Source organism: Mobula hypostoma, chromosome 12 (assembly GCF_963921235.1).
Source record: "Mobula hypostoma chromosome 12, sMobHyp1.1, whole genome shotgun sequence".
Taxonomy (NCBI): Eukaryota; Metazoa; Chordata; class Chondrichthyes; order Myliobatiformes; family Myliobatidae; genus Mobula; species Mobula hypostoma.
The window spans coordinates 110648104-110670713 of NC_086108.1; the positions used below are offsets into that span (position 1 = coordinate 110648104).

The window sequence follows — 22610 nt, forward strand, 5'->3', positions numbered from 1 at the left end:
GAGAGTTGAGAGTAGATATCAGACTGCTGGAAAATGATACTGGAGAGGTAGTAATGGGGACAAAGAAATGGCAGATGAACTGAATAAGTATTTTGCATCAGTCTTCATGGTGGATGACAGAAGCAGTGTGCCGCAAGTTCAGGGTGGAGGGGGAGTTGTGGAGCAGAAGTGAGTGAAGTTGCCTTCACTAGGGAGAAGGTAGTTAGGAAGCGGAAAGGTCTGAAGGTAGGTAGGCTACCTGGACTAGATGGACTGCACCTGAGGGTTCTGAAAGTGGTAGCTGAAGAGATTGTGGAGGCATCAGTAATGATCTTTCAAGAATCAATAGATTCAGGCATTGTTCTTGAGGACTCAAAAATTGCAAATGTCTCTCCACTCTTCAACAGGGAGAGAGGCAGGAGAAAGGAAACTACAGGCCAGTTAGTCTGACCTCAGTGGTTGGGAAGATGTTGGAGTCAGTTGATAAGGATGTGGTTTGGGGTACTCAGAGGCAATGATAAAACAGGCCATCATCAGCATGGTTCCCTCAAGGGAAAATCTTACCTGACAAATCTGTTGGAAATCTTTGAAGAATTAACAAGTACTTCAGACAAAGGAGAATCGGTCAATGTTGTGTACTTGGATTTTCAGAAGGCCTTTGACAAGGTGCCACACATGAGGCTGTTTAACAAAATAAGAGCCCATAGTATTTCAGGAGAGATAAGATTACAAGAGCAGTGGCTGATTGGCAAGGAGGCAAAGAGTGGGAATAAAAGGGGTCTATTCTGCTTGGCTGCTGGTAACAAGTGGTGTTCCTCAGGGGTCGGCATTGGGACCGCGTCTTTTCATGTTATGCGTCAGTAGTTTGGATGATGGAATTGATGGCTTTATGGCTAAGGTTTTGGATGATACAAAGATAGGTGGAGGGGCAGTTGTGTTGGGGAAGCAGGGATGTTGCAGAATCATCTGAGCAAAGAGGTAGGAAATGGAATATAGTGCAGGGAAGTGTATGGTCATGTACCTTGGTAGAAGGAATAAAAGCATAGACTATTTTCTAAACAGGGAGAAAATTCAAAACTCAGAGGTGCAAAGGGACTTGGGAGTCCATTCCCTAAAGGTTAACTTGAAGGTTGAGTCAGTTGCGAGGAAGGCGAATACAATGTTGGAATTAATTTTGAGAGAACCAGAATATAAAAGCAAGGATATAATGCTGAAGCTTTATAAAGCACTGTTGAAGACTCACTTGGAGTATTGTGAGCAGTTCTGGACCCTTATCTAAGAAAGGATGTGCTGACATTCGAGAGGGCTCAGAGGAGGTTCAAAAGAATGATTCTGGGAATGAAAGGGTTAACATATGAGGAGCATGGCTCTGGGTCTGTACTTGGTGGAATCTAGGAGAAAGTGGGGTGGGGGAATTCACTGAAGCCTATTGAATGTTTAACAGCCAAGATGGAGTAGATGTGGAGAGGATGTTTCCTATAGTTGAGGAGTCTAGGACCAGCGGACTCACCCTCAGAATAGGGAAATCCATTTAGAACAGAGATGAGGAGGAATTTCTTTATCCAGAGGGTAGAGAATCCGTGGAATTCATTGTCACAGACTGCTATATTGGCCAAGTCATTGGGTATATTCAAAGTAAAGGTTGACAGATTCTTGATTAGCCACGGCTTCAAAGGTTACGGGAAGAAGTCAGGAGAGTGACGTTGAGAGGGATAATAAATCAATCATGATGGAATGGCAGTGTGGACTCGATGGGCCAATGCCTGATTCTGCTCAGGTGTCTTATGGTCCTACAGGCTTTGGCCAGCCCACAGTCGAGGAGCTTTCATTTCTCTCACAGACCGGTAGCAAACACTCTTCTGTTCAGGGTAGGACAGGATGCAGCAAACACTGGTAACAATCCTCTGGAGGATGCTAGGGGACAAAAAATATGCTATGTTTGCCTAAAATGTTTCACTTCTTCCCCTTTGTTAAGGCACATGTGAGGTGTTAAGGTTTAGACTTTTTCAGACAGACAACATTTTATCATCCAAGTCTTTGTATAGGGTAACAACGCTTAAATTAGTGGACTTGTCTCCAAAAGGATGCTCATCCAGTGGTTCAGATCCCATGATGGACTGGCAGTTGCATCACCGTCTGGTACGGAGGGGTGGGGGCCACTGCACAGGATCAGAGAAAGCTACAGAGGGTTGTAAACTCAGCCAGCTCCATCATGGGCATTGGCCTCTCCAGCATCCAGAAAGCCCTCTTCTCATTAGTATCAGCAAGGAGGAGCTACAGGAGCCTGCAGACATATAGTCAATGTTTCAGGAACAGCTTCTCCCCCTCCGTGGTCCATGAACCCACGAATACAACCTTTGTTTTTTATACCTTTTAAAAATATATTCTTACAATAATTTATAGTAATACTTATGCATTGCAAAAATTTTTATGTTGCACAACATACACTATGTCAGTGACAATAAACCTGATTCTGATCTGACTTGCGGGCTGCCCTCAGCCCATCCTTTGATTGTGTTGGCTGTTTCACGTATATTTCGATGCATGTATGAGAAGTGAATGAGAAACACAAGAGATTCTGCAAATACTGGAAATCCAGAGGTCCTGAAGAAGGGTCTCGGCCCAAAACATCGACTCTTTATTCCTTTACGGGTGTTCCCTACCTGGGGTCCATAAACACCATTGTTAGCCGTCAGGTTCCATGCCACAAAAAAGGGTTTTGAACACCTGGTTTCCTTTGATGCTGTCAGACCCTCTGAGTTCCTGCAGCATTTTGTGTGTGTTAAATAAATGAATCTGAATCTGATTCAGGTTCATGTTCTATGTCTAAAAGCTGAATCCGGTTCCATTTTCTTTCAAAATTGTAAAAAAGTTAGAAACTCCGGAGGGATGAAGCTCCACATCTCAGCCGCAATTTTTCAAATTTCAAAAGTTCAAAGTTAAAAGTAAATTTATGATCAAAGTACATATACTGTATGTCACTGTACAGTGCCTGAGATATGCTTTCTTGCAGGCATACACAATAAATACATAGAAATACAATGGAGTCAGTGAAAAACTACACACGAAGACTGACAACGTGCAAAAGAAGACAAACTGTGCAAATTAAAAAATTAAAAGTAATAATAAATAAATAAATAACACCGAGAAGGTGATTTGCAGAGTCTTTGAAACTGAGGCCGTAGGATCAGTTCAGAGTTGAGGTGAGTGAAGTTATTCATGAGATCTATCTCACTGTGTTCTGAAGATGCTGATCTCTGCAGGCACGTGAAAAGGCAAACAATTTCAAAGCTCAGCAGAGAGTATGCAAAGAGGGGCCATTAACTCTTCGTGAAGTGATTTTGTACAGTGTCACTTCTGCTTTCGTAATGACAATTCAGCGAATTGATTCTGGCTGGAGGCAGCTTTCTCTGCAGGAGCGACCATCAGAGATTTAGATTGCTAATTGAGCAGCTTCTGAAATGGGGGCAGAAGCTGTTTGTTCTCTGCTCCTTCTGATAACAGCTCACGTTGCTCCCAGTGTGGCTGAGATCTCCTGCAGAAATGAGTTGGGCCAAGCAGTGGATTGGTGAGTACAACCATGGTGCCTGAACAAGCTTTAAACTCACTTCCAAGGACTCTACAACTCATGTTCTCAGAAATTTTTATTATTATTTACACAATTTGTCTTTTTTGCACTTCGGTTGTCTGTCAGTCTTTCCTATCTATAGTTTTTCATAAATTTCATTGTATTGCTATATTTTCCTGTAAATGCTTGCACATAAATGAATCTCAAGGTAGCATTTGGTCACTATACAGTTTGTGGCTGCTTAAGGTTGTCATAGCTGGGGGTGGTAATGGGGGACAAGCTCCCACTACCTATTAAATGCTCCCTATGGTGTTTGTCTCAAGTAGCTTCCGACAACCAAATTGAGCTCCTCGCCTTCACACGTGGCTTAGCTACTAAGCCCGGTGAAACCGTTTCGATTGACAGGAGAAAGGGCAAAGGCAGGCTAGTGGCACCTTAAAACCAGAAGCTTTGGGCAGGTGGGGCTCATCTGCCGAGGTTGGCAGCTCATCTCGGAGAAGGAAAAGTCTGATCTCAAGCCTCCGCTACATTGCGGGTATACTCACTCATGGGGAAGGCTTCAGGAGTAAATCCTGGGGGAAAAGTCCAGAGCTGAAATCCTTAAGGCAGTCTTACATTTACAGTCTTACATACAGTCTTACACTGGTTGATAGTCATAGTCATAGTCATACTTTATTGATCCCGGGGGAAATTGGTTTTCGTTACAGTTGCACCATAAGTAATAAATAGTAACAGAACCATAAATAGTTAAATAGTAATATGTAAATTATGCCAGTAAATTATGAAATAAGTCCAGGACCAGCCTATCGGCTCAGGGTGTCTGACCCTCCAAGGGAGGAGTTGTAAAGTTTGATGGCCACAGGCAGGAATGACTTCCTATGACGCTCTGTGCTGCATCTCGGTGGAATGAGTCTCTGGCTGAATGTACTCCTGTGCCCACCCAGTACATTATGTAGTGGATGGGAGACATTGTCCAAGATGGCATGCAACTTAGACAGCATCCTCTTTTCAGACACCACCGTCAGAGAGTCCAGTTCCATCCCCACAACATCACTAGCCTTATGAATAAGTTTGTTGATTCTGTTGGTGTCTGCTACCCTCAGCCTGCTGCCCCAGCACACAACAGCAAACATGATAGCACTGGCCACCACAGACCCGTTACTCCTGTGAGGCCACTGGTGCCAAATTGTATCAGTCTCTGCCATTCCTTTGGTGAGGGGGAGCCATTTTGCTCTTCCAGCCTATGCAAGAACTTATGCTCCATTTAGCCCTCTTCGTGTCTTTCTTTATCTTGGTATTCGGCATGAACTTGGCAGTGTAAATGGGGAATGGATGTTCTCAGGGAAGAGAACAGGTGAAATGTGGAGGTTGTTTCGGAAACACTTGCACAGGGTTCTGGATAGGTCTGTCCCACTGAGTCAGGGAATGACTGGTAGGGTGAAGGAACCAAGACTGACAACAGATGTGGAAAATCTAGTTGAGGAAGAAAGATGCTTATTTAAGGTTGAGAAAGCAAGGATCAGACTCCAGGGCTCTGGAGAGTTATAAAATAAGACAAGAAGGAGCTTAAGAACTTCAGGACCTAGGAGAGCTAGAAGGAGGCATGAGAAGGCCTTAGTGAGTAGGATAAGGAAAACCCCAGTGGCATACTAAGGTAGGCAGGTATGGCACGTGCCCTGGGTGCCACTTGAAGGGGGCAGGGGGCGTCACTGAGCAGTTCCCATTAAAGTCAAACTAGCCATCCTCGGATAGTGAAAAAAGAATTTTCTTCAGATGTATAATCTGTCTTTGATTATCACGGGTGAGAAACACTAGGATGGCCTTATTTCAGAGCATTGTGTAAGAAGACCATGAAACGTTTCTTCATGAAGAAGAAGGAAAGTGGAGCTGAAGGATGGAAGAGACGAAAGTTGGAGGTGGAGGAAGCCAAGAAGTCGAGCAAGTTCTTCATGCCTTTCTTTGAAAAGCCCAGAGCAAGTAGCCCGACACATTCCATGAAGTTGCCTGCACCTGCTACAAGTTTGTTAGAATCCAAAGGTGGATCAAGTACAAATATGTCACAAGCCGAGGTGGAAGTCAAGTCAGATAAATCTGAGTATGACGAGATTAAGAGTGAGGCTGCCACGGAGAACGTGGACATGACAGGAGGGGAAGACGATGGTGGTGGTGGTGATGTTGAGTTTATTGACGAGCTTTTACCTGACGGGATTGAACCTGACGACAGTGAACCTAGTGAACTGGATGGTGTCAAAGAGCCTCAAACTGTCATACCAGAAGTGATTGAACAGCACGACACCGGACTTCTGAAGTTCAACAAGGATACTGGAAAAGCAATTCTGCCTGACGTGTTGAGAACAGAAATGATAAAGCTGGGTTCGAAGTATTTCCAGAACAGTGAAGGGCCTTTTCTACTAACAAATAACCGCTCAATGAACAAAACTTGGTTCAAGAGGAAATTAGGAAATTGGGAAATGGTCAAGGTGAGGAAGTGACTCGCTCATGGCTGGTCTATTCCCCTTCTAAAAAGTCTGCATTTTGCATCTGTTGTCTTCTCTATTCCCAGTCAGACCATCAATCCTCATTGGAGCAGGAAAGTGGATTCAACCAGTGGAAAGCACCTGAAAAGATTAGCGTTCATGAAAATGCCAAGAATCATCAGGAATGCATCACACAGTGGAAAGAAATGGAAAGAAATTTAGCTGGAAACAGAGGAGTTATTGACACTGTATTTCAGTCACAGATTGAGAAGGAAAATCAGAAGTGACGTGATATCTTGACAAGAATCCTTCACTGCATAAAATTCCCTGCGACTCAGAACCTGGCTTTGTGAGGACACAGGGAGTCACTTCAGCTAGATGATAACTCCAATGTGGGAAATTTCCTTGGCTTACTGAAACTACTGGCTATCTTTGACCCTGTCATAAAAGAACACCTCACTCATTTGGGAAGTCATCCTGGATCCACGTCTTATCTTTCACCAGGTCCAGAACGAATTCATCCACATGGTGGCATGCCATAGTTTACTGAGAAGCCAAGTACTGTGGTCTCATGTTCGACTCGACTCCTGATCAGGCACACCGTGAGCAGATGTCAGAAGTAGTGAGGTGTGTGGAAGTTGATTTTGAGAGGAAAACAGTCTGAGTTAGAGAGTCCTTCTTTGGTTTTATCCAGATAAGCCAGAAGTCTGCTGAGAGCTTGGTTGAAGACATCTTGAAACAGCAAGAGAAGGAGGAAATGGAGATACAAGATTGTTGGTCACAGTGCTATGACAACGCTGCTGTGATGGCTGGACACAGAAGTGGTGTTCATCAAAGAATAAGTGAGAAAAACAACCTGCCAATGTCTGTGAATTGCGACAATCACTCACTCAGCGTGGTGGGTGTACATGCAGCCAAGCAGGATTGAAGATTCAAGATTCAAAAAACTTTATTGTCGTTCTAACCGTACATCAGCTCTGCAGGGCAGAATGAGACAGCGTTTCTCAGGGGCAGTGCAATCATAACATCATAAACGCAACACTAATTAATAAACATAACAATAAATAGTAAAACACAACAGCCACACATCAGTTAAAATCAGTTATAAGTGTCCAGTGCAAGTTAAAAGTGTCCAAAGCAGAGTCAGGTGGAGCAGCTATTTAGCAGTCTGACTGCCTGTGGGAGGAAGCTGTTTAGTAGCCTTGTGGTTTTAGTTTTGATACAATGATGGTCCCGTTTTTTTGGAACCATCGAAGCCCTCTACCTGTTTTTCTCTCGTTCAACATAGCACTGGGAAAAACTCAAAACGCCGTGCCTGCGGTTGTTAAATCGGAGTCCGAAACCAGGTGAAGTGCAAGAACAGAAGCAGTGAAGCCCGTCAACAAGTACCTTGAGGAGATACTTCAAGTTCTGCAGGACGTGATAGACATTGAAAACAAGAAGTGATGCAAGGCAGCGGTACAACCGCATGTTGAGTTACGATTTTCTGATGTTGCTGGGATTTTGGAACAAAGTACTCATTTGCATTGACCGTATTCAAAAGAGGCTGCAGGATCCAAGCATGAACTTCCACGATGCTGCCCTGGATTTGAAAGCCCCCGAGATCATTTTTATGATGAAAGAGAAGTGTTGGTCAGTGAGTCACTCGAAGAAGGAGTCAGTCTCCGTCAAGAATAGAATATTGAAGTTGAAAGACGTCAGAGATGAAAGAAACGAATGGCTGATGAGAACTCGAGAGACACTGGGTTAACAGCTAAGGAGGAAATGGTACGAGTCATGAGGTGAACACTCGACCGTCTTCAGAGAAATGGACGAAAGGTTCACTCGTTTGCACAACACTAACGCCAAGTTTGGGTTCCTTCTCGATGTCGAGGGACTGTGTTAAGGCGCCGATAGTAACGACCTGAAGAAGAAATGCGAAAATTTGGGCGAATTGTACAGCTCTGATGTTGATGGACAGCAGCTATATGAAGAAATTTTGGATTGGAGAATGTTGCTATCAAGGGGGGTCAACATGAAAATATCAAGACCTGAAGAGCTTCTTGAATTTATTGTTCCGTATGGAGATGAGAACATCTTCCCCAATCTTCGCATTGCTATTCGGATGATACTAACCATCGCAGTTTCCATCGCCAGCTGTGAGAGATCATTCAGCAAGTTAAAACTAATACTTTCGTATTTGAGAGCCTCCTTGGGTCAAGGCAGACTCTGTGATCTTGCTCTGCTGAGTGTAGAAAGAGAAGAAACTGAAAAAACTGACTTTGATCACAACATAGACCAATTTGCATCAGTGAAAGCAAGGAAGGAGCAGTTATAATTTTCATGTAGTGCCATAATTTGTTAATTAAAAGATTAACGAGCTTGACTTGTATTTCTGAGCTGATATTACGGTAAGGTTATCAAAAACATAGGTATCAGATGTTTGGACAGGAGCGCAATTTCAGTGCTTGCCATAAGCTCTATTTTCCGTAGATACGCCCCTGGAAAACCCCAAGGCATTCTGTGTTCGGCCATCGTTGACGTCCATGAGGACCTCGACCCCATTATGATGGTGTCGAGACTAGCGCGTGATTTGGATTTAAGTGAGGGAGAGTTGCGCAGCGTCAGCCTCACTCTCTCTTCCCAATTCCCATCTGGATCCAGTGGCAAGACAGAGTCGAGACAGCTGGAGATGGGACTAGGCGCAGTGGATGACCAGGACGTCTTCTGTGTCTTGTCCTGCTCTACACGTTCCACGACGCTTGCAGAGACCGCCTTGACCGTTGGACCTTCCATTGGTCTCGTCCACTCAATCCGCCGGAGACTGTCTTCACATGCTGGGATAGACAACTCCCTATCTCACCGAGGGTTTGAGACCCATCGGCTACCCTCACCTGGTTTAGCCGGCTTGTCGAAGCCGTTGCCCGGGGTGTGGCTGCTGTCGCATGCAAACAGCTACGAGGAGCCACAGGTGAGAGTTGAGTGCCAGGTGGGGACCAAAGATGGACTAACCACCTTGAAAAGGACGTGACATGTTCCCCCACCAGAGGTGTTATCCCTCCCTGACACCCCATACACCCCAAGGCATTCTACACATATGTAAAGAACAGGAGGATAACTAGAGTGAGGGTAGGACCAATCAGGAATAAAAGAAGAAACGTGCCTCGAGTTGGAAGAGGTAGGTGATGTCCTTGCTTCAATACTCAACATTGACAAACGTGAGGACAATGTAAAACAGGCTAGTATGCTAGAACATGTTGACGTTAACAAAGAGCATATGCTGGAAAAAATTAGGATAGGTAAGTCCCTGGGGCTGGATGGGATATACCCCAGGTTACTCCGGGAAGAGGAGGAAGAGATTGCTGCCCTCTCAGCAATGATCAGGTGGGTGGGTGGGTGGGAAAAAGGGGTTTAAAGTGAGAAGCTGGGATGCTGGGAAGGCGTTCTCTGGATCTGTCTACACTAGGAAAGACACAAACAATCTCCCAGATGTAATAGTGGCCAAAAGACCTAGGGTAATGGATGAATTGAAGGAAATTTATGTTAGGCAGGAAATGGTGTTGGATAGGCTGTTGGGTCTGAAGGCTGATAAGTCCCCAGGACCTAATGGTCTCCATCCCAGGGTACTTGAGGAGGTGGCTTTAGAAATCGTGGATGCATTGGTAATCATTTTCCAATGTTCTATAGATTCAGGATCAGTTCTTGTGGATTGGAGGGTGGCTAATGTTGTCCCTCTCTTCAAGAAGGGAGGAAGGGAGAAAACAGGGAATTATAGACCGGTTAGCCTGATGTCGGTGGTGGGAAATATGCTGGAGTCAATTATAAAAGATGAAATTACGACACATCTGGATAGCAGTAACAGGATTGGTCCAAGTCAGCATGGATTTACGAAGGGGAAGTCGTGCTTGACTAATCTTCGGGAATTTTTTGAGGATGTAACTATGAAAATGGACAAGGGAGAGCCAGTGGATGTAGTGTACCTGGACTTTCAGAAAGTCTTTGATAAAGTCCCACATAGGAGATCAGTGGGCAAAATTAGGGCACATGGTATTGGGGGCAGAGTACTGACATGGATTGAAAATTGGCTGGCTGACAGAAAGCAAAGAGTAGCGATTAACGGGTCCCTTTTCGAATGGCAGGCGGTGACCAGTGGGGTACTGCAGGGTTCAGTGCTGGGACCGCAGCTGTTTACAATATATATTAATGATTTAGATGAGGGAATTGAAAGTAACATTAGCAAATTTGCTGATGACACAAAGCTGGGAGGCAGTGTGAAATGTGAGGAGGATGTTATGAGAATGCAGGGTGACTTGGACAGGTTGGGTGAGTGGGCAGATGCAGTTTAATGTGGATAAGTGTGAGGTTATCGACTTTGGTGGTAAGAACGGGAAGGCAGATTATTATCTAAATGGAGTCAAGTTAGGAAAAGGGGAAGCACAACGAGATCTAGGTGTTCTTGTACATCAGTCACTGAAAACAAGCATGCAAGTACAGCAGGCAGTGAAAAAAGCTAATGGCATGCTGGCCTTCATAACAAGGGGAATTGAGTATAAGAGCAAAGAGGTCCTTCTGCAGCTGTACAGGGCCCTGGTGAGACCACACCTGGAGTACTGTGTGCAGTTTTGGTCTCCAAATTTGAGGAAGGACATTCTTGCTATTGAGGGAGTGCAGCGTAGGTTCACAAGGTTAATTCCTGGGATGGCGGGACTGTCATATGTCGAAAGATTGGAGCGACTGGGCTTGTATACACTGGAATTTAGAAGGCTGAGAGGGGATCTGATTGAAACATATAAGATTATTAAGGGATTGGACACGCTGCAGGCAGGAAGCATGTTCCCGCTGATGGGTGAGTCCAGAACCAGAGGCCACAGTTTAAGAATTAGGGGTAGGCCATTTAGAACGGAGTTGAGGAAAAACTTTTTCACCCAGAGAGTGGTGGATATATGGAATGCTCTGCCCCAGAAGGCTGTGGAGGCCAAGTCTCTGGATGCTTTCAAGAAAGAGATGGATAGAGCTCTTAAAGATAGCGGAATCAAAGGTTATGGGGATAAGGCAGGAACTGGATACTGATTGTGGATGATCAGCCATGATCACAGTGAATGGCGGTGCTGGCTCGAAAGGCCGAATGGCCTACTCCTGCACCTCTTGTCTATTGTCTATTGTCTATTGAAAAGGTAAACTGCTGAAGAAGGAATCTGATAGGAGAGCAGAGTGGACTATTAGTGAAAGGGAAACCAAAGGGCCTGTTCCTGTGCTGTTTACTATAAATGAGTTCCTTATGTTTTTTCTCCTGGAATATCGTCCTAGGTTTGCCATGTACAAGTTGCCCAGGCTCATGGAACATCGATCTGTTGGTCTGGGACTGAGATATATGTACCTGGATCCATGGACTGCAGACTGGCAGCAAGGAAAATATCTTGTCAACACAACAGAGAGTGCAGTGGGGAGAACCTTACAGCAGCTCTATGCCACCCATCAGTCAAAGGTGAGTGTTAACAGTACAGCGTGGTCAAACTCAAAGTTCACAATACGTTTACTGTCAAAGAACGTTTACGTCCCCTTATCCTTTATCCTCCAGAGCACTCCATGGGTGTGATGGCATAGTGGTTAAAAATTAAATCCAGAATTTGAGTTCAAATCCCATGAAGGAACTAAATTCAAGTAATTAAAATACATCTGGAATTTTAAAAAAATCAAACCTTCCTAATAGATACCACTGAGTGATTGAAAAATCCATCTGGTTTGTGAATGGTCTTCAGAGGTTAGATTCGATTAGGTTTGCCACATGTACTACATCGAAACATCCATGTAACTGTCCAAAGTAATTATAGGAAAGTATCCCGGCAGATGGGGCTCAGCATCTAAGGTTGGCAGCTCATCTAGGAGAAGGAAAACTCTGATCTCAAACCTCCGCTGCCCTGTGGCTACACCCACTCATAGGGAAGACTTCGAGATTAAACACCAAGGAGAAATCCAGAGCTGGAGTCCCTAAGGCAGTCCTACATTGAGTTCAACACTGACTGGCAACTCCTGCGATGCTGCTGGGACCAAACTGTGTCGGTCTCTGCCGTTCCTTTGGGTTCATCAGATGTGTGGAGAGGGGGGAGCCAGTTGCATGGGCAACAGTTTGCTATCCATATCGTACTGTCCTGTCTTGGGTTTTCACTGAATGCAACTAGGATGCAACATCCATGGTCGACCCTGATCAACAGAGGGCTTCAATCCCAGGGGGATCTGGAGTCTTTAATTTCTCCCTCCAACAATCCTTGGCAACATTGAAGTTCGCTTGCCGCCTACACACCCAGCTTGTTACCTTGCTGTGTCAGTACGTCTCCATCCTACCTGCTCATGAAAAGCCGCTTCCCCCTGCTAGGGATTGGCCCGTTTAAGAGCATTGCCGTCCCTCCCACAGGCTGCCATTTGGCACCTGTGCCAACTGATGACATCATGGCGCAGGTAGAATATAAATCTAGTGCACTGAAAGCACCTGGCTATGTTTTGTTCTCTGGGCACTGTGGACCAGGTTGTGGATGGTGCCATGGAAACAGTGGAACTGTGCTGCAGTAAGAGGGGGCCCAGGCACACATTTTGGATAAGTATTTGTAACTGAGTGTAACCTGAATGGTTTGCTGAGTGCTTAGTGTTTTTCTTGCCCTATAAATAAATGGGTTACTTACTTAAGGGTGTCCCATCCTGATTTCACACAACGATAGCCCAGTTATACCTGTGCAGTTTTAAGGAACGCTATGCTTGGTGCAGTGCCTGTCATCATTTTTTCCTTGGAAACAGGTCAACGACCACGCTTACTTTATCTACAATGATGCTCCGCCATCGATGCCTTACGACGCGTTCCATGGACACACAAAAGGTAACTAAATTAAGGATTAAAGATTAGCTCTGTTTGTCACATCTACGTCAAGACATGCAGTGAAATGAGTTGTTTGCATCAACGACCGGAACAGTCAGAGGATTGTGCTGGGGGCAGCCCGCAAGTGTTGCTAACGTAGCATGTCCTCAACTTACTAACCCTAACCCGTACACCTCTGGAATATGGGAGGAAAGTGGAGCACGTGGAGGAAACCCACATGTTCTGGGAAGAACCTACAGACTCCTGACAGGCCATGGCAGGAATCGAACCCCGATTGGTGATTGCTGGTGTTGTAAAGCATAACGCTAACTGCTCTGCTACTGTGCAGCCCTTTATTGGATTAGAGAGCGTGTCTCATGAAAATAGTTTGAGTGAGTTAGGGTTTTCCTGTTGGGAGCGACAGAGGATGAAAGGTAGGAGGTGAAGAGTGGATAGCCAGAGACATTTCCTGTGTTGACAATGGCAATACAACAGGAGATCGTTTTAAAATGACTGGAGAGAAGTTTAAGGGAGAAGTCAGAGGTAGTTTTTTTTACTGACAAAGTGGTAAGTTCAAAGTTCCAAGTGAAATTATTATTAAAGTACATACACATTCAGCAGCCACTTTATTAGGTACCTGATAAAGTGAAAACTGAGTGTATGTTCATGGTCTCCTGCTGCTGTAGCCCATCCACTTCAAGGTTCAACGTGCTGTGCGTTCAGAGATGCTCTTCCGCACACCGCTGTTGTAACGTGTGGTTATTTGAGTTACTCTCGCCTTCCTGTCAGCTTGAACTAGTCTGGCCATTCTCCTCTGACCTCTCTCATTAACGAGGCATTTTCACCCACAGAACTGCTGCTGACTGCTGTTTATTTTCTTTGTTTTTCTGCACCATTCTCAGTAAATTCTAGACTATTGTGTGAGAAAATCCCAGGAGTTAAGCAGTTTCTGAGGCTACGTCCACACTACACCGGATAATTTTGAAAACGAAGCTTTTTCTCTTCGTTTTGACCCTCTGTCCACACTAAAATGACGTTTTCATCCCGCGAAAATGGAGATTTTCAGAAACGGTCTCCAGAGTGAATAAATCTGAAAACGCCTAATATCCGTTGCAGTGTGGACGGGGTAACCAGAGCGTTTTAAAACCGCTGTCATGACGTGCCGGAACAGATGGCGGCAGCCCGGCATTTCATTGTTTTCTTCTTATTATTATTACTTTATTGTCGCCAAACAATTGATACTAGAGCATACAATCATCACAGCGATATTTGATTCTGCGCTTCGCAGAACCTAACAATTTCAGAACAGATGGCAACAAGACTGAAGCCAGAAGAGTTAGAAATGTACTCACCAAATACTTTGACCCATAGCTTGCTGAATAAATAAGTTTACTCACTTTACCCTGTTTTCTGTCCTTGCTTGTATGAAGGTGGTTTACCTATTTATGCAAGTACTTCTCTGACAATAGATGTGTAACAGCCTAATGTAACATTGTATGGAAATACAAGATAACACTGATGCAGGCATGTTTTATACATTTAACAAGGTGCTTTATTAATGCAACAGAGTTAGTCAGTTTTTCAATGTTCGTCATCAGCCGGGTCATACTGTCAGTGAACTCCGTGTCAGTTGCCTCCATACGCTCCAGTATTTGTTTTTTTTAGTTTTAAGTCCACCTGCGCGAGAGCCAAGAGCAATTCCTTTTAAGTTTTTCTACTCTGTAACTGGACAAACGCGCATTAAGTACAACATTTCCTCTTCGCTTGTTTTCTGTGTGTCCTGCGCGTGCCCAGTAGAGGAGATTCGCCCAAATATCTGTGTTAGTGTGGATAGAGATATTTTAAAAAATGCTTAGTGTGTACGCCTGTCGTTTTTACTCGAAACCGGCGTTTTCAAAATTTTCCAGCGTAGTGTAGACGTAGCCTGAGATACTCAAACACTGATCTGGTACCAACAATCATTTCAGAATCAGAATCAGGTTTAATATCACTGTAAAATTTGTTGTTATGTGGCAGCAGCACATCGCGATACATCATAATAATAATAATAAACAGTAAATTACAGTAAGTATATATATTTAAAACATTAAATTAGATAAATAGTGCAAAAGGAGAAAAATAAAGAGGTGAGGTAGTGTTCATGGGTTCAATGTCCATTCAGAGATCTGATGGCGGAGGGGAAGAAGCTGTTCCTGAATCATTGAGTGTGTGCCTTCAGGCTCCTGTACCTCCTCTTTGTTGGTAGCAATGAGAATAGGGCTTATCCTGGGTGATGGGGGTCCTTAAGGAGATGCTGCTCTTTCGAGGCATTGCTCCTTGAAGATGTCCTTAATGCTGGGGAGGCTAGTGCCCATGATGGATCTGACCGACTTCACAAATTTTTGCACCTTATTTCAATCCCTCGCGTCGTCCCCCCCATACCAAACGGTAATGCAACCAGTCGGAATGCTCTCCGCAGTACATGTGTAGAAATTTGCGAGTAACTTTGTTAACATACCGAATCTCCTCTGACTCCTAATGAAGTATAGCCATTGTCATGCCTTCTTTGTAACTGCATCGATATGTTGGGCCCCGGTTAGATCTTCAGAGATGCTGACACCCAGAAACTGGAAATTGCTCACTCTTTCCACTGCTGATCTCATGGTCAAAGTCATTTCTTCCCCATTCTGATGTTTGGTCTGAACAGCAACTGAACTTCTCGACCATGTCTGCATGCTTTTATGCATTGAGTTGCTGCCACATGATTAGCTGATTAGATAAGACCATAAGACAAAGGAGCAGAAGTCAGCCATTCAGCCCATCGAGTCTGCTCTGCCATTTTATCATGAGCTGATCCATTCTCCCATTTAGTCCCACTCCCCCGCCTTCTCACCATAACCTTTGATGCTCTGGCTACTCAGATACCTATCAATCTCTGCCTTAAGTACACCCAATGACTTGGTCTCCACTGCCACCTGTGGCAACAAATTCCATAGATATTTGCATTAATGAGCAGTGTACGGGTGTACCTAATAAAGTGGCCAATGAGTGTATGTCACCATAAACTACCCTGTGGACATTTACAGTAGTTTAAAAGAAATACAAAAGAATCAATGTAAAACTGCACACAAAGGCAGAGAAAAAAACTAATGTACAAATGCAGGAAAGGGAAAAAAAACATTTAAATAAGTAATAAATATCGAGAACGTGAATTGTAGAGTCCTTGAGTTGTGAGTCCATAGGTTGTGGGAACAGTTCAGTGATGGGGTGAGTGAAGTTATCCCCCCTGGTTGAGGGGTAATAACTGTTCCTGAATTTAAGGTTTCTATACCTTCTTCCATACAGGTGGGTAAGCTGATGCACTGGGCAGTTTTGACTACCCGTTGTAAAGCCTTCCTGTAGTGTTAATTATTTTCGTTATTTATTGGGATACAGCATGGATCAGGTTCCTCCAGCTCTTCCAGCCACACTGCCCAGCAACCCCCGATTAAACCCTAGTCTAATCATCGGACAATTTACACTGACTAATGAGCCTACCAACCGGTACGTCTTTGAAGTCTGGGAGGAAACCGCAGCACTCAGAGGAAACCCACACGGTCACGGGGAGAACATACAAACTCCTTACAGACAGCGGTGGGAATTGAACCTGCGTCGCTGGTACCGCAAAGCGTTGTGCTGACCACTGCACTACCGATCACTGCCCATGCAGTGATGCACTCTACTGTGCACTTGTCGAAGGTGAGTATTGATGTGCGTACTCCAGCTCTCTTAAGCCTGCTCAGAAAGAATTTGAACATGTATTTGAATAATCTAATCAATTGTGAAAGGACATTACTTATTAACTTACTGCTGTTGACCATTGACCAGCCAATCTCATGGCCGTACCACAGATAGATAAACAGGGTGACAAGAAGTAAAATCCTTGATAAATATGAGTATAACACAGAATTTGTTCAACACACACTGTTTTTTCCCAACAAGCCAATGTTACGGGATGAATTCGTCACTTTTAAACTTTAGTTTTGTATTTTCCTCTCCAGGTTTGATTCAATCGTTCTGTGAATTCAGCATTTGTGGCAAACTCTCAGATCTCACATCAGTGAGCTTGTGAGTCAAGACCAGTGTTTGCCAGTTAATTAAAGTTCAAAGCTCAAAGTTGAAAGTAAATTTATTATCAAAGTATATCCATCACCATATACAACCCTGAGATTCACTTTTTTGCAAACATTCATGATGAACACAAGAAACACAACAGAATCAATGAAAGACCACACCCAACAGGATGGACAGACAACCAGTATACAAAATGCCACAAAATATGTAAATACAAAAAGAAAGGAAAAATATGAAATATTAATAGCAATAAATAAGTAAGCAATAAATATTAAGAACGTAGCCTTGATAGAGGTCAATGTGGAGAGGATGTTTCCTATGGTGGGAGAGTCTAAGACGAGAGGACACAGCCTCAGAGTAGAGGGGCATTATTTTAGAACAGAGATGAGGAAGAATTTCTTCAGTCTGAGCGTGGTGAGTCTGTGGAATTGTTTGCCACAGGCAGCTGTGGAGCCAAAGTCTTTATTTATATCTAAGGCAAAGGTTGATAGATTCTTGATTGGTCAGGGCATGAAGAGATATGGGGAAGAGGGCAGGAGATTGGGGCTGATGAAAATTGGATCGGCCATGATGAAATAACAGAGCAGACTTGATGGGCCAAATGGTTTATTTCTGCTCCTACATCTTAAGGTCTTATGGTCTTATGAAGAGCCTGAAGTAATTTCATAGGTTTTGGGAACAGCTCAGTGATAGGGCAAGTGAAATTGAGTGAAGTTTTCCCCTCTAGTTCAAAAGCATGATGGATGAAGGGTACTAAATGTTGCTGAAAATGATGGTGGGGGTCCTGAGGCTTCTGTACCTCCTTCCTGATGGCAGCAGCAAGAAGAGAGCCTGTCCTGAACCGTGGGGGTCCTTGATGATGGATGCTGCTTTCCTGCAATATTTAAACCCAGGAACAGCACAGCTAAATTCAAGATTCAAGTTTATTTATCCAAATGCACATTGAAGCAATTAGTGAAATACATCATTTGTGCTAATGACCAGCATACCCGAGGGAGTAGCCCACAATTGTCCCCACGCATTCTGGTGTCAACATATCAAGCCCAAAATGTTCGTCAGAACAACACAGAACACGCAACAGCAAAACAAGCCCCTTTCCTCCCTCCCTCACACATACACACACACACACACACACACACACACACACACACACACACGCACAGTCCTTTAAGCCCACGAAAGACTTCCAGCCTCCAGCAGACTTGGACTTGCAGACTTTGGACTTCAACTTCCCAATGAAATTTAGTCTCATTCCTGAACTCAAATCAATCTTCCAAATGGCGAGAGGCCTCACACAGGGATCAGGCCTCAGCTCACACAAGGGATAAAAAATGTATAGTATATGTCATACTTGACTCCTTTTGGGCAGGTGGGGTTCCTCGACTGAGGTTGGCAAATCATATGAGAGAAGAAAATCTCTGAAGTCAAACCTCCGCTACCTTGTACCTCAAGGGAAAGGCTTTGGGAGTAAATCCCAAGGAAAAAGATGGAGCTGGAACCCCTAATGTTTTCTTCAATGCTGACTGGCAGCTCCTGCGATGCCACTGGTGCCAAACAGTATCGGTCTCTGCCATTCCTTTGGGTTCATCATTTGCACGGAGAGGGGGCACCTGCTGCATGGGCCACAGCTTGCTCTCCATATTGTATTGCCCTGGCTTGTGTACTGGCTTGAGCATCAAAACGTAGACAGCCAAGATGCAACATCCGTGGTTGACCCGACCAACAGAGGGCTGCACGACTTGTTTCTAGGGTGGTGAGTCTAGAGGTTGGTAAACACGAGGAAATCTGCAGATGCTGGAAATTCAAGCAACACACATCAAAGTTGCTGGTCCTGACGCAGGGTCTTGGCCTGAAACGTCAACTGTACCTCTTCCTAGAGGCTGGTATTGGAATTGGTTTATTATTGTCACATATACTGAGGTAGAGGGAAGTTTGTCTTGCATACTGTTCATACAGGTCAGATCAGTACACAGTGCATTGAGGTAGTACAATACAGAATAAAGTGTAAAAGCACAGTAGCACAATCACTCACCAGCGATCACTGATCGAGGTTCAATTCCCATCCATGTTTGTAAGGAGTTTGTATGTTCTCCCTGAGATAGTGTGGGTTTCCTCTGGGTGCTCTGTTTTCCTCCCACATTCCGTCATTTCTCTCAGTCTCCTATGCTCCAGGAAAATAAAGTCAGTCTGTCCAGCCTCCCCTTCAATAGCTCAAGCCCTCCATCTCAGAACCATTCCTGTGAATCTTCTCTACATCCTTTCCAGCTCAAAGTCATCCTTCCTATAGCTGGGCAACCAGAACTGCACACAGTAGCCCAGTTGTTGTCTCACCAGCATCATGCGTGGTTGTATTAACCAGGCCAGAGAAAGACAGCAAGTGTCATTCCCCGAAAAATACTTGAGAACCAGATGGAGTTCTGTCATGAACCCAGGAATGAAAGGGTTCAAAGTTAAAAGTAAATTTAATGCCAAAGTACATATATGTTACCATATGCAACCCTGAGATTCATTTTCTTATGAGCAAACTCAATAAATCCATAATAAAATAATAACCATAATAGAACCAATGAAAGACCGCACCAACCAATGTGCAAAAGGCAACAAACTGCAAATACAAAAAGAAAGAAATAATAATAATCAGTAAATAACCAATCAGCAGCAGGAACATGAGATGAAGAGTCCTTGAAAGTGAGTCCGTAGGTTGTGGGAACAATTCAGTGAAGTTGAGTGTAGTTATCCCTTTTGGATCAGGAGCCTGATGGTTGAGGGGGTAATAACTGTTCCTGAACCTGGTGGTGAGAATCCTGCAACTCTTGTACCTTTTATCTGATGGCAACAGCAATAAAAGAGCACGTTCTAGGAAGTGGGTGTCCCTGATGATGGATGCTGCTTTCCTGAGACAACGCTTCATGTAGACATGCTCAATGGTGGGGAGGGCTTTTACCTGTGATGGACTGGGCCATATCCATGACTTTTCAAGGGCATCGGTGTTTCTGTACCAGGCTGTTAAGCAGCAATATACTGTACACATCTATAGAAGTTTGTCTAAGTTTTAGATGTCATGCTGAATCTTTGCAAAATCCTAAGGAAGTAGAGCTGCTGCCGTGCTTTCTTTGTAATTGCACTTGAGGAATTTAAAGTTTCTGACCCTCTTCACCTCTGATCCTCCAATGAGGACTGCCTCATAGACTTGTGTTTTCCTCCTCCTGAAGACAATAATCAGCTCCTTGGTCTTGCTGGCATTGCGTGAGGGGTTGCTGTTGTGGCACCACTCAGCCAGATTTTCAATCTGCTCACCGTACGTTGATTTTGTCACCACTTTTGAATCAGCCTACGACAGTGGTGCCGTCATAAATCTTGAATAAGGCACCGGAGCTGTGTTTAGCCACAGTCATAGGTGTAAAGCGAGTAGAGCAGGGGGCTAAGCACACAGCCCTGTGGTGCGCCTGTGCTGATGGAGATTGTGGAGGAGATGTTGTTGCCAATCCAAACTGACTGGGGTCTGCCAGTGAGGAAATCGAGGATCCAATTGCACAAGGAGGTATTGAGGCCAAGGCCTTGCAGCTTATTGATTAGTTTGAGGGGATGATGGTATTGAATTAATGTATGAGAAGTGTTTGATGGCATGTATTTACTGAAATTTAGAATGAGGGGTGACCTCATTGACACCTGTCAGATATTGAAAGACCTAGATAGAGTGGATGTGGGGAGGATGCTTCCTGTAGTGGTGAGTCTTGGACCAGAGACTACAGCTTTAGAATAGAGGGACATCCATTTAGAACGGAGATCTTTAGCCACAGTATGGTTAATCTGTGAAATTCATTGCACAGATGGCTGTGGAGGCCAACTCATTGGGTATATTATGTTACGTACCCCGTAACTGGGTTGCCAAACCAGCAGAAATGGATCACTCAGTTGGAGTCTGGATTACTAGAACTAAGAAAGTTTTATTAAAGAAACAAGCAACACAGTACTCCAATCAAAAGGATAATAAATGCAACAGTTCAGCAATGATAAACACACATGTACACACAATTAAGATAACAGGATCAATCAAGCTCTATCGTCGTCTAGGGGTAAATGACCAGTTTCAAAGTGACGCAAAGTTCAGTTCAGTTGAGTTCAGTTCAGTTCACAGTAATCACTGCCGTGGGAGATGGACAGTGGGGGGAAGGAGAGAGAGAGAGAGCAAAAGCGAATGAATATTCAAACGGCTTCCACACAGACCTTCAATATTCTTCGCAGTCAGCTTTCGGGCGAGCCCTTTGTGATGTCTTCTGAGGTCACCGACCGTGACCCCTCCGTTTCCAGATACGATCGTTTCTCTGCAGTGAACCTGGCACCCAGGCAAGGGCGGACATACACCAGGTTCCCGCCGATCGTACCTTTCCACCCTGTGCGTCTATGGCTTGGTTCCGCGACCAGCCCTCCAAATACTCCCACCGACTTGTGGGAGGCGCACCGCTTCCAGGGTCTCGTTACCTCGTGGTGTCGTGTGTGTCTTGCCTTAGCGAACCTGTCCCTTTTTATCCCCCTGCTGGGGTATCGCCTGTCCATCACTTCAAACAGTTCAGGGTTCAAAGGGGGAGCCGATCTTGACAGCTCTCCTTCCGTCCCTTCATTAACATCTCCAAATGCTGCTCTCTTGTTTTCCTTATCTCTCTTTCTCCTGAAGACAGGTGGCAGACCAACTGCTGATCCCACTAGTGCCAGCACAGGACAGCTAACGTCTTAATCTATGTGTACTCTCGTCACACCCCTCACCTTTAAGGATTTTTACCGGGGTAAAAATTACAAACATGAATACATTATTTGATACACACAAATATACATCTTTATCAGCTATTTGGCTAATACAGTGAATTTGAAGTTGTCAACACCTGACAGACAGCCAGCCATCACATTTCCTGTTCCTTTTATATGTTATTAATAATCCCTTAACCCAGGCTCCAATTTAGCAAACTTCATAGTGGCCAAAAACACTGATGAATTGCGATCAATGTAACCTCTCATTGGGTTTCGTCCCGGACCACAATAACAAGGGTCATCCCATTCTGACTTAGTTTTCTCTCGCAAGGGCTTAGCAGGAGGGGGAGGGGTAGTAACCGCAGAGTTATTGCAAAACTTCCTACAGTACCCCACCATCTCCAAGAGCCTTCTGAGGGCCCTCTTGTCTGTCGGTGTTGGGATGTCAGAGAAAGCCTGCAATGTAGCTTGCATCGCTGCCAGCTGCCCCTGTGTCACCACAATTCCCAGGTAAGTGACCTTCGTGTGGCCGAACTCATTTTTTTCAAGGTTCACTATCAGGCTGGCTTCAGACAGCTGTATTACATCGCCAATATACACTCCTGTGTTCGTTAGTCCTTTCATCACTGAATTACTCATTCTATAGGGCTGTTGCTCACTAGGCTGACCTAGCGTAACAAACACCACCCAACGTCCCAGTTCTTTGCATCGCCTCGGGACAATCAAACACACGTGTGCGAGCCGTTTAATTACTTCTCCTAAAGAGTCGCTTTGTTCGGGGATTAAGGGAGAGACCTTATCAGCAGAGCTGGCCAAAACAATAGCCTTCTCCCAGCTGGTCGATACCATACTCATCTTTTCAAAATGGTGTTTTTTTCTTATCAGGGGGACCTTAGCTTCATTGATTTCTGCGCTAACACCG

General features: G+C 44.5%; 1 protein-coding gene across 1 annotated transcript in view; it reads left to right on the forward strand.

Moving 5' to 3' along the window:
* Nucleotides 1–3368: 3368 nt before the first annotated feature.
* dnase2b (deoxyribonuclease II beta) overlaps nt 3369–22610 on the forward strand; it is a 40905-nt gene continuing 21663 nt past the window's right edge. Inside the window, exons 1-3 of the mRNA XM_063065061.1 lie at nt 3369–3547; nt 11311–11488; nt 12793–12871. Of these exons, the coding sequence (XP_062921131.1) occupies nt 3441–3547; nt 11311–11488; nt 12793–12871 (364 nt within the window). The 5' untranslated portion in view covers nt 3369–3440. The remainder of the gene's footprint in view (nt 3548–11310; nt 11489–12792; nt 12872–22610) is intronic.